This window comes from Protopterus annectens, chromosome 11.part0 (assembly GCF_019279795.1).
Source record: "Protopterus annectens isolate FY-2018-M chromosome 11.part0, PAN1.0, whole genome shotgun sequence".
Taxonomy (NCBI): Eukaryota; Metazoa; Chordata; order Ceratodontiformes; family Protopteridae; genus Protopterus; species Protopterus annectens.
The window spans coordinates 309,684,142-309,697,580 of record NC_056745.1 but is presented as its reverse complement, the minus strand read 5'-3'; the positions used below and the strand labels follow the sequence as shown (position 1 = coordinate 309,697,580).

The 13,439-nt window shown below is 42.1% G+C and overlaps 1 protein-coding gene across 1 annotated transcript in view; it reads right to left on the bottom strand.

The window, feature by feature from the left end:
• CFAP54 (cilia and flagella associated protein 54) overlaps positions 1–13,439 on the bottom strand; it is a 2,749,537-nt gene that overhangs the window by 482,570 nt on the left and 2,253,528 nt on the right. The window contains exon 51 of the mRNA XM_044087198.1: positions 7,423–7,509. Within this exon, the coding sequence (XP_043943133.1) occupies positions 7,423–7,509 (87 nt within the window). The remainder of the gene's footprint in view (positions 1–7,422; positions 7,510–13,439) is intronic.

The following is a 13,439-nucleotide window of genomic DNA, read 5'->3' as shown; positions in this document are numbered from 1 at the left end:
AAATGAGAGATTGCTATCAACTTGGGTCCCCAGGTCCCTAATTACTTCTTCCGTACTTAATGGATTACCACCTATGTGGTAATTTGTGGGCACTTTGTTTTTGCCAAAGGGGATGACTATACACTTTTTGGCATTTAGCTTGAGGCCATGGCTCTGGCACCAGTTGTCTGTTTCTATGAGGCCCTTTTGGAGGATGCTTGTGTCAGCTGGAGAGTCGATTATGGCGCCCAGTTTGCAGTCATCTGCGAACTTGGTCAGCCACAGACCTTCCATGTTGGCCTGTACCTCCAAGAAATATATACCGAACAAGAGAGGTCCCAGGACTGAGCCTTGTGGGACAACACTTGTAACTGGTTTGGAGTCTGACATGGCTCCAGCAATTCTAACCATGTGGGTTCTGTCTTTGAGCCAGTTTGCAACCCATCTAGTGACATAGGGGTTTATATTTAAGCTGGTGAGCTTATCTATAATGCCCGAGTGGGGTATTGTATCGAAGGCTTTTGCGAGGTCCCGGTAGGCTGTGTGGACCACCTTCCCCTCGTCAATGGCCTTGGTGACTGTTTCAAAGAAATCGACCAGGTTTAAGAGGCAGGACCTGCCCTTAACAAAGCCGAACTGGGTAGGATCCAGTGTCTGTAGGTCCCCAATATCTTTATTTATGAGGTCCATGATGATCCTTTCCATAGCTTTGTAAACCAAGCTAGTTAGGCTTATGGGGACGATAGTTTCCAGGATCTGTTGAGGCACCACCTTTGTGGCGAGGGACCACTGTTACTGTACGCCACTCTTTGGGTACATATCCTGTAGTAAGGCTGAGATTGAACAGTAGTTTTATGTTTGGGTTTAGCTCTTCTTGGAGTTCATGTAGGACGCAGCCCGGGACACCATCTGGTCCCATTGATGCTGTGTTTTTTGCTTTGGAGAGGGCAGCTCTTACCTGAGCATCTGAGATGTCAGGGGGGCAGCACACTGCTGGGATAGATATTTGCCCTTTTGGTGGGGAGGGGGGGGAGTTTGCACTGAACCTGTCAGCTAGGATGTTGGCAATGTCTGTGGGTTCGGTGTATTTTTTGTCATTTTGGACTAATTTTGAGCATATCTGGGAATTCCCACCCAGGTTCCCGACATAACTAAAGAAAGCCTTGTGATTATCCTTAGTGTCCTGTGCAATTTTTCTCTCTAAGCTGGCCTTAGACGATTTTATGAGTGCCCGTAGTTTTTTGCTAATACTGATCAGAGATGCCTTCCCTTTTTGGGATTTTGCTCTATCATGTAGTAGCTTCCTCCTTCCATTGTATAGTTTGTTTATCGCTGGGGTCCACCAGACAGGACGTCTGCCTTTGGAGGATTGGGTCTTGGTTTTATTTGGGATTGCATGATCCATGCATTCCTGAAGGTGTTCATAGAATGCATTTATAAAGGATTCTGCGGTCTGGGCCATATTTTCCACAGGCCCGGGGGCTTTGAAGGATTCCACTTTGGTTTTGAGGAGTGTGAAATTTGCTTTAGAGAAATTTTTCACTGTGGTTTTCTGGGCAGGGGGTGGGGTCGGGATGTGAATATCCAGTGAGATTAGTTTATGGTCTGATCTTACCAGTGAGGGATACACTTCTGGTCTGGAGCATAGAGTCCCCATGTTGGTGATAATCAGGTCCAGTATGTTTTCCCCTCTTGTGGGAGTGGTAACAAGTTGTTCCATAGCATTTGAGTTTATAAATTCTAGGAACCTTTGGGCTAGGGTGTTGGAGCTAGAGTAATGCTCTCAGTCTATGTTTGGGTAGTTGAAGTCGCCCAATATAATGGTGTTTGGAGAGACCTTCATATTTTCCAGTGTTCTCAGGAAGGCCGAGTGGGGTTCCTGGCTTTGGGAGGGTGGTCTGTAGAAGGCTATAAACTGGAAGGCAGTTTTACCCACTGTTAGTTGCACATGGATAGTCTCTGATGTTTCGTGCTTTGCCACCAACCTGGAGGTGTGGGTATCTTTGACGAATATTGATACTCCCCCTCCTTTTGTGGTTCGGTCCAAGTTTTGGGGCCGAAAAGCATGGTATGAGGTATAACCTGGTAGTGCTGGGGTGCTCTCGGGAGCCTTGAACCAGGTTTCTGTTACTGCACAGATATCGATGTTCTCCATGCTAAGGAGAGTTTCGAGTGCGTGCATCTTGAGGTTTAGACTTCTGGCGTTGAGTAGCATTACTCTTAGTTTCTTATCCCTTGTGATACCTATGGAGGTGGGTTTGTCTTTTGAGCCTTGCCTAAAAAAGGCACTATGGGAGTGGCAAAAGCCTTTGCCAATATCCGAAAGCCCAGGAGAGGTTGCTGTCAACCTGTGTCCCCAGGTCTCTTATCACACCTTTGGTGTTTATTGGACTACCGCCTATGTGGTAGTTCATGGACACTGAATTTTTCCCAAAGGGAATGACAATGCACTTTTTGGCATTGAGTTTACAGCCATGGTTCTGGCACCAGTCATTGGTGTCAGTGAGGCCTTTTTGTAGAATGTCTACATCAGTTGGAGAATCAATAATGGCTCCCAGTTTGCAATCATCTGTGAACTTGGTCAGCCACAGTCCCATTGTGTTGGCTTGAACATCAGAGAAGTAGATGCCAAACAGGAGAGGACCTAGGACCGATTCCTGTGGGACACCACTTGTAACTGGTCGGTAGTCAGATTTGGAGTCCACTACTTTCACAGTGTGGGTTCTATCAGTGAGCCAGTTGGCAACCCATCTTATTACATAGGGGTTTATGCCTAGTTTAGTGAGTCTATCTATGATTCCTGAGTGAGGGATGGTGTTGAAGGCCTTGGGAAGATCTAGGTAGGCTGTGTGAACTACCCTGCCCTAATCCACAGCTCTGGTAACAGACTCAAAGAAGTCTATCAGGTTGAGCAGGCATGACATACCTTTCACAAACTCATACTGCATGGAATCCAGAGTTTGGAGATTCCCTATGTCCTTATTTATAAGGTCCATGATGATGCGTTCCACAGTCTTACATATCAGACTTTTCAGGCTAATGTGGTGGTAGTTCCCAAGGTCTGTAATCGCTCCCCATTTGTGGAGTGGGATGACTGTAGCAGTGTGCCATTCAGTAGGAACAAAGCCTGAAATGAGGCTGTGGTTGAACATGGTACTCAGGTGTGGTGCCAGTTCACTCAGTAATTCATGTAGAACACAGTCAGGGATATTATCAGGTCCCATGGAAGCTGCATTCTTGGCTTTGGACAGTGCGTTTTTTACCTGTGTAGCCATGATAATAGGGACTTGGCATTCCTCAGGTATTTAGGGGTTGAAAAGGAGGTAAAGTTCGCACTGAACCTGTTATCCAATATGTTGGCAATATCAGCTGGTTCTGTATATGTATTGCCATTGTGCTGTAGCTCAGAGCAGATCTGAGTATTGCCACATAGATTCCTGACATAACTATAGAATGCCTTGTGGTTGTCTTTAGAATCTGCAGCAATTTTGTTTTCATAGCTAGCTTTAGAGGATTTGATGATGGATCTCAGTTTTTGCTGAGGCTAACAAAGGAGTTTTTCCAGTCTTGGGACTTCACCCTTTTCTGCAACAGCTTTTACTTCTGTTGTAGAGTTTGTTTATGGTGGGGGACCACCAGATTGGCTTCTTTTTTTTGGAGGAGAGCATCTTGGTTCTGTTTGGTATGGCCTGTTCAATGCACTTGTGTAAGTGCTCATACAGTGCATTGGTGTATGATTCAGCAGTCATGCACCTATTTTCCATTTGCATGGGTGTCGTGAAGTTAGCCACCTCTGTTTTTAGAAGCCCAAAATTGGCTTTGGAGATGTTTCTTACGGTGGTTTCCTTTAGGGGTGGTGAGGGTGGGATGTGGATATCCATGGTGATTAGCTTGTGGTCAGATCTGACCAGGGAGGAGTTGATTACTGGTGTAGAGCAATGGTCTCCCATGTTAATAATGACCAGGTCAAGGATGTTTCTACCCCTGGTGGGGGTAAGAATGAGTTGGTCCAGGGCATTGGAATTAATGAATTCCAGAAAACGTTGAGCAAGTGTGTGGGTACATGAGTAATTTTCCCAGTTAATGGAGGGGTAATTAAAGTCTCCCAGTATAAGGGTATTGGGTTGTACCCTAATAATTTCCAGTGTGTTGAGGAATGTGGAGTGGGAGTCTTGGGACATGGTGGGGGATCTAAAGCAGGCTACAACCTGGATTGCAGTTTTGCCCAGTGTTAGTTGTACCTGAAGTCTCTCTGATACGTCATGTTGGGCTACTAGTCGGGAGGTGTGCATATCCTTTATGAATATGGAGACACCACCACCTTTAGTGCTTTGGTCCAGGTTTAGGGGCCAAAAGGTATGATATGAATTATAGCCTGGTAGTGCTGGGGTGCTCTCTGGAGCCTTGAACCAGGTCTCGGTCACTGCACAGATGCCGATGTTCTCCATTTTAAGGAGTGCTTTGAGCGAGTGCATTTTGAGATTTAGACATCTAGTGTTGAGTAGCATAACCCTCAGATTTTGTTTGCTTGTAGCTGTTATGGTGGTAATTTTGTCTTTAGGACATTACCTAAAAAAGGCACTATAGAGGTGGCAAGAACCTTGGCCAGTATCTGGAATCCCTGGGGTGACATGTGCAGGCCACCTCTGGAGAAGCATTGAGGTCTGTTAATCATGTCATCCCAGGCAGACAGATACTGCATCCTCTTAGAATGACACCAGAAACTTGGCCAGTCGTTGAAGTCAATCATTTTCTGCTTGTACTGTGCTGTCATTCTGGGTGATGGTAGGATGCTTCTCAGAGCTAAGGTCATACCTGCCTGGGCTACAAGATCATAGAGTTCCTCTATGTCTCTTTTCATGTAGTCCAGGGAGGTACGTCTCAGGTCATTCACACCAATATGGACAATGACAGAGTCATATTTGTACTTGTTGTGGAGTGACCTAAGTGCATGCGTTATGTGGCAGATCCTGGCACCCGACAGGCAGCTGACCGTAACTTTGTTCTTATTTAGTCTAGTGAGTGGGATATCAGTGTGCCTTACTATTGAGTCACCTATAACTAATGTATTGGGTAAGTTGTTTTGCCTTATTGTCTTTGGTTGAGTGGCACAGTGTTTATGTGAGCTATGCATCTTATGGTTTGTGCTGGGATGTGGTGGTTGTTTGCATTTCTGCCTCAGAGATCTCTGTTGTTTGGGCAGATTTTTATTGAGACCCTCCGCAAAAGTAGGTGTGTGTTTTGTGTTACTATGCAAGGGTTGTGGTGGTGTATGTTCTGGAGGGCTATGTGTTGAATGTGGTATGGTGCAGGTGTTATCCTTCTCCTCTTGACTGGCTAATCCAGTCTTGGCTGGAGAGTGCTTGGTTTCCAGTTTGGCTATATATGTGCATCTCTCACAAGTCATAGTGTTGGGAGGTAAGAGGAGAGGGTTGGCTGTGTACATGAGCAGTTGCTAAACTGCCTCAGTATGACCAAGTTCACCAGGTTTACAGGCGAAAGCACAGGGACCTAACCTTTAGACATGCCTGGATGTGAGCTCACTATATTAAGTACTGAAGCCTTTTACAGGAAAAATGTCACTCAAAGTGTCTGAGTCTGTACAGAGCACTGCCAAACACTTGAGGGGAAACCAATACGTAGACCCGGAAAAGTTAAGGGTGAAGTATTTAGGCAGATAATCTGAAGTTAGGAAGAAATCAAGTAGTACTTACTGAAAATAAAGAATTAGCTTGTCAAAAATGATGAAAAGAGGGGCATCGCATGAATGGCTACTGCCTGGCTACTACTAATACTGTTCTCAGCACAGCTTCCCTCTGTTGGGATAAGATGCTCCTTTGCTTCTTCTCTCACCAGAACCAAAATGTTAGCACCAATCCCAAGAAGAGAAGCAGGCCACAGCCTGTTCGGTGATCCACAATCTTGTCCCAGATGATGCAAGGGTCTGCAGGCTTGTAGCCTTTTTCTGGTAGATGCCTCGAACAGCAACCAGACCAATCAGGTACATTAAGCACAGACACTCACTCTCCAACCAGAAACAGTCAGGAATCAATGTACTCTGCTCCTACTCTCACCAGGATCAGAATATAAGCACAGATTCCAAGCTGTCACCTATAAAGCAGTTATTAAACTTTCTGGTGATCAGCAGTCTCCAGGAAATAATGTAATTTCACCAGGAGAAAACAGAAGCACTAATCCCAAGATGACTACTGAGAGGCAGAATGTGGGCTCTCCAATAACTGGTGGTCTTGCAATAGATGCTTAAAGGTAAGATGAAAAAAATGGTTTATCCTAAACGCTGCAGTGTGCACTAGAGGAGTTAGATGCGAAAGTAGGTAACTTAAGTTTTACCTGTCTAAAAAGTTAAGTTTTAGTGGAGAGTCACTATTTTTAAAACAGCAAGATAGATTGAAAGGGGGTGGTCACTTTTTTCATTCAGGTACTATGGAATACAGTAGGATGGCCAATAAATTTAAATAGCTGAAGGGGAGTGACTTCACAAAATGAAGACAAACTTCAACAATGAACTGTTCCAAAGGGCCATGTATTAAGTATCAGTTTCCATAAAATTATTATTTACTGTGACATAAATATATAACATAACTCTAAAAAACATATCTTAATAAAATAAGATTAACAGAATAATTATCCAGCATCAGTATCAACCTCATCTTTTGGGGTGTCACATCCATCCATTTATCCATCCATCTATACACAACCCCTTTTCCCCATTTTTGTACATGGGATTGGGAGGCACTTTAACGGTGACAATCATTTTCAGCCACTGTTCACACCACTGGATGGCTAGCCCTGCCAAGAACAACCACAAATATTGCTTTAGTACCCAAGTACCTTAGTCCATCTTTCCTTTGGCTTTATTAGCCTATCTGATATACTAGTATGTGCAAAGTTTCCCAACTTCAGGCTATTTCTGCTGCTTATAATAAAGATCTGATACTAGGAAATACAATATAAATTATATCTTGTATGCAAATACAATTTTCACACAGTTATATTGATTTATTATTATAATTATTATTTTAATTTTCTATATACTAGATTCAAACCACTCTCTGTGTTACAGATGAAAATATTCTAAGTTAGCAAGCCTTTCCTGGTCGTGTGTTAAAAAAATGAAAAAAATCCACCTTATACATTATATTCAGTAACCAGTTTTATTAACAAAAAAGAAGCCAAATAGACTTGTTTTTATATACTATAATGCACTATGAACAGAATCTGGAACAGGCAGATGGAAGTATAGAATTATTATAAATTACTTTCCAAAGAACTTCATTATATATCAATAAAAATGTAGAACATCTGAAGTGAAAAACAGTATGAAATGTAATTTAATGTAACATTTAGGACATTCTTTTATACATTTCAAATATACATGACAGAAAAAACTTCAAACATATTTATAAATAATTCAGTAAGTACCTTGAGAATTCTTCCTTCAATAGTCTTGTGAGGATCAGAGCAAACTGTGGTAACAAAGTATTGGTATAGTGTTAACAATGGTAAAACCTAAAAACAATTTGAGAAAGAGACAAGTTATTTTATATGGCAAAGTCAAGCGTATATATCCGAGAATGATGTTCAAGCATTTTAAAAAGTATTAAAGGCATACAGAAATGGACCCAAATGGTAGCTCTGTGTGTGTGTGTGTGTGTGTGTGTGTGTGTGTGTGTGTGTGTGTGTGAGGGCTGAGTAACATAAATTGTCATACTGCCAAACTGTCTTCTAGAACACAACTCTTCATGTATATCTCTTTGAGGAGGAAATATTATTTACTGTATCTTTCAAAAGATCTTTTGGTAAGTTTGATTAGGGAAAACACCAGATGACTTTAAATTTCCCAGGTTAGCTGAAGCGCTACATATTGGGGACTCAATCTTAGAATAAAAGATACTGATTCAATTAATCAAATGTAGAACAATGAAAGCAGGATTTAATAATAGAGGACACTGTTGAAAATACCAAATCCCCAACATTCATTATGTTGGGGTGGGGGTGACTGTACACCAATGCCCCTTGCAATTTATTTTCCCAGAAAAAGAGATACTTGTTCATTTAACAAAATCAAGTATTTATCTTTCCTCAGCTTTCCTCATTGTTGTTATGTTTTTTTTTTTATCCCAACTATCTGAATGTGTTATGAGTAGTTTTTAAATTCTCAATAGCATCTGGATTATGTTGTAATCTTTAGAGATTTGTTATACTAGCAGAGTATTTTTTACTACAACAACACATGCAACCGTGTCTGTGAAATGTCTTTACCTGGTCTATAGTTTTGAGTACTGTCTGCCTCACCACCTTTTTCTCTCTTCCTGTATATTACCAGCCTTCTGTTCCTGTTGTCCCTGCACCAAACACCTGAATTAACCCTGCTGGATGCCTCAGAACATTATTTCAAACTAAAGAATTAACTTACCAGCTCCCTGAGAGACCTTTTCTCTCTAAAAGACAGTGAAAGTATGTATTGTTACAGCTAAGAGCAAACAGCAATGATATGAATTTGTAAGACTCTGCTAGGTTAGGCAAGCTTCCCAGTTAGGTTAGCCAGCAGCCAATCCCCCCCTACTGAACATCTATCATTTTGTATAATTGTCCTTCTTCCAGCTTATATACTCTCTATCACTATCTGGCTCATCCCCACCCTTCTCCCTTAACCTGCCTCCCCCTCTAGGTGACCTACCTGCTGCAATAAAGTGACTGGCCACTAGGTGGCATCTCATCACAAGCCACTGTATATTAATTTCCTATCCTATTGTTAACCGTACCTCCTTAACTCTGTTCCCACTTTTCTATAGACTTACTCTTTCACCATTTCTCCTTTGTCCTAAGGTATCCTTAATCACCCTCTACTCCTCTATAATATCCTTACTCATCTCTTAACTTTCTTATACACTCTCCCAGTCTCAGACTTACCTGCTGCATTGTCACACTTTACTGATTGTCTTCCTCGGCAGTCTACTCTCTTGTCCAAACCCGCTCCATTCGCCCTTCGGGCTCACTCTGCTCCCCTACCCTGCCCCCAATTCCCACCCGCCCCTAGCACATCTACACATATATCTAACAAGCTCCACCTACCCAACCTACTACCCAATCATAGTCCTCTCCCACTTACTCCTCCCCCTTTTCTCTAATCAAAAAAACCCCACCTCATTTTCCACTCCCACTGATAATCCTCCCCCCTCTCTTCCTACCCCTGCACACTTTGTTTCCCTTTATCCTATTCTTCAATATCTAACTCCCTCCATTCACTTCTGACCTTTCCCTTCTCAACTAACATACATCATTATTCTTCTCTTGTCTGTATATTACCCTACCTTATCCTAACATGCCCTACCAACTCCCCTTAACTATTCAACTCTCCTGCTCCCTTCTCACCTTACTAATAACTCTTCATCATGCTACTTCATACTCCCATAAAGCTCCTCCTCTCCTATGTCCTACTCAAACTACCCCTAACCCCCAACTACTACCTCTCAAACTCTCTCACTTTCACTCCATATGTTCCTCCCTTATTCCACCTAACCTGTTACACCTTTTTCATCCCAACTATTCTCTACCTCAACTAAAACTCTCTCTCTGAAACCTCTGCTAAACCCTAATAAATACCTACTATACAAACTTTACAGTCCAAAACTGATCACCTGCAATGTCCTAGCCTTATCTGGAGACATTCATCCTAACCCTGGCCCTTGTCCCAGTGCAAACTACTCCATCCCTCCATCCTCCTCCTCACCTACAACAAATAACACTCCCCACCCTTCCTGTCCCCCTCCCACTTCCGCCCTTAACACTCTGAAAATCTTCACTATCAATGCCCAGAGCCTTAACAATAAATGTCACCATCTGCAAGCCTGGATTAATCACAATAAACCCGACATCCTAGCCATCTCTGAAACCTGGCTAAAACCCCATACCACTGACTCTGAAATATTACCTCCTGGTTACCACATCCTCAGAAGTGACCGTTTAAACAAAAAAGGTGGTGGCTCTGCCATAATTTACTCTAATCATCTCTCTAATACCCCTTCAAATTCCTACCCCTAATTTCACAAACTCCGAAATCACAGCTAGCCTTCTCCGATTAAATAAACACAAGAATATCTGTTTCATATCCTTATATATCTCCCCAGGCAACAATATCTCCACCCTTGAAGATATCCTGTACTGGTCCTCAACTCAAATAAAATATGAAACATATATTCTAGGCGATGTCAATATCGACTGGAATACAATCAACTCACCATCACCCTCACATTCTATTAACCTTCTAAACTTCACCCAAGTAATCTTATCAACTACTCGCCCTAACAAAAACCACCCCCCAGGGTCCATCTTAGACTGGATTCTAGTCTCCCATCCAAACAAAATCACTCTCAGTGGCACTATCCCTGACACCTTCAGTGACCATCTCCCTGCCTTCATCCATCGATCAAACAGCTCCACCCAACACAAACACCTCTACATCCAAACTCGTAACTTCAGTAACTTTAACCCCTTAATTTTCTCTAACATCTTCAAACAAATCAACTGGCAACCTGTAAATATCCTCCCACTTGACAATGCTGTTGAACATTTCAATTCCATCTTCCTAAATACTCTCAACTCCCTAGCCCCTCTAAGAAATAAGCGAATCAAAACTAACTCTGCACCATGGTTGACCAAAGAAACTAAACAAATCATGCGTCATAGAGATAAGTCCTGGAAGCTCTCCCAGAAAAATAAATTATCCTCTACCTTACTTCTATACACCCAACTCCGCAACCAAGTAAAGAAACTAATTATCAAAGACAAAAAAAACTGCTATATTAAACTTCAGTCCAATAACAATAAAAACCCTAAACAATTTTGGAAATCAGTCAATACCCTTCTTCATCCTGGATCTCAAAACAACCCCTGCCCCAACCCTAATCTATCTGACAAAGAACTTAGCTCCCACTTCAATACCTTCTTCATTGAATCCATAGCCAAACTTACCACAACATTTCCTAATAACAACCCACCTAACCCCCTTTCCTCTCCACCCAGCAACCCAAACAATAATCCCCCCAATTTCCATCTCAAACCGGTATCCACATCTTTTATATAAAAGCTTCTCTCCAAGCTAAAGCCAGGTTCTAACGCCCCTGACAACATTCCCCCTTCCTTCCTCAAACATGCAGCTGAAGGTATCACCCTTCCAATTAATAGTCTGATTAATAGATCCTTAACTGAGTCATACGTCCCCAAACTTTGGCATTCAGCCTACATCCTACCTCTTCACAAAGGAGGCAAAAACACCTCTATTTCTAACTTCCGCCCTATCGCCCTACTCTCTCCAATATCTAAAATTCAGGAAAAATGTGTCCACCACCAATTCTTACCCTATCTCATTCAAAATCACCTCCTAACACCCACCCAGCATGGCTTCCGTCCCGACCATAGTACCATAACTGCATTACTATCCTTCTTAGAAACTATCAATCAAGCTCGAGACTCTGGACTCATTGTATCCACAGTACTGCTAGACCTTTCAAAAGCTTTTGACACCATCTCCCACACACACCTTCTTCATCATCTGGCTAATCTTAAACTCTCCCCAAACACTCTTTCCTGGTTCTCCAGTTACCTATCTGAGAGATCTCAAGCAGTCAAATGGAAGAACTCATTCTCATCCTTTTTGCCAACATCTACTGATGTTCCTCAGGGATCCATCCTTGGACCCATGCTTTTTAACATCTTCATAAACAACCTTCACACCTTTATCCCTGACACCACAGTCATCCAATACGCAGATGACTCTACCTTGGTCTGCTCTGCCCCAAATCTTCCTGAACTCCAGACCAAAACCCAATTAGCCTTTACCACCACAGAGAACTGGATGCACCAAAACCACCTTTCTCTTAACTCCAATAAATCCAAAATACTAATTTTTCTCCCCTCCAAAGTTTCCTCTCTGGACATAAACACTTTCAATGTTCTTAGCCAAACTAACACTGCCATTGAAGTGGTCCCCTCTGCAAAACTCCTTGGCATCACCATAGACGAACACCTCAAATTTGATCTTCACATACAACATAACATTAAGAAAACCCACCAAAAGCTAGGTATGCTATATAGGAACAATCACTTCCTTTCAAACTCCACTAGGCATACCCTGGCAACATCCTTCCTCCTACCTTCCCTTCTATACGGAGCCCCTCTCCTAACCAACTTATCTGCTACCAACACCTCTAAGCTCGAAGCTTGCTATAATAAGATCTCTAAATTTGCCACCAAATCCAAAACATCAACTCACCACTGCCACAGCCTTCATTCTCTGAACTGGCTAGAACTCCCTAATCACCTAGACTATCTACAACTAACGACCGCTCACAAACTAATATTCTCCCCTAATAAATGCCCAGCCTTAAAGGGCATCCTTCCTCCATACATCCCAAACAGATCACTGAGATCCGAAAACCAAAACCTAATCTCCATTAGTAAACCAAAACGACCTGTTGGCCAGCTTTTTCTCTCCTTCTCATTAGGTAAAAAATGGAACTCTCTGCCTACTTCACTTAGGACTATACCCAACACTGAATCCTTCAAAACTCAACTTTTTCTTCACCTATCCTCCAAATGGAAATGCTCCTGCTTTCACCCCACTTAAATTCCATAGGGACTCTTAACTAAGCACCCCTACTCCTACTCCACTATATTCTCATACTTATTCTAATTTCTCAAAATACCTACAATTAACAGACTTTAAGTGACTGTAAGCATATAAATATTGATTAAAAAAAAAACAAATCTGCCATCAAGTTCTCTGCAACTCTCAAATGTATTAACCCTACTTGTTTTTACAAACTATATTGTATGTATTTTTACTTTGTAACCTTTATTTGCATTGTGTAACCTATATTGTATTATACTGTTCTTGGAGCTTTTCTCCCCGGGCCTCCACTGAAAATGGGCACTTCTTGGCCCAGTGGACTTCCCTGGTAATCAAACTGAAATAAAATAAATAAATAAATAAATAAAATGTCAAAAGACAACTTGATGCACTGTTTTTTGTAAACTTGTCTTTTATGGCTTTTACTTTAGGAGCTACTTTGTATACCACATGTAATTGAAAGTACGATTCTAGGTTGAGTATGGGCTGAAGGCTCAAGGACAAACATTTATTCCCACTTTACTCTTGTGTGCTAACCCTATCCCAACCCCAGCCCCTAACCCTACACATTACATTACTGAAAAACATTTCTCTAAGAGTACCATTAACCAAGACAAAAGGACATAGAACACCCAAATCATCAGTCAGAGCAGTGTGCTAACCCTACCCCAACCCCAGCCCCTAACCCTACACATTACATTACTGAAAAACATTTCTCTAAGAGTACCACTAACCAAGACAAAAGGACATAGAACACCCAAATCATAAGTCAGAGCAGCAGTAAATCTATCCCCTAACCTTACCCACA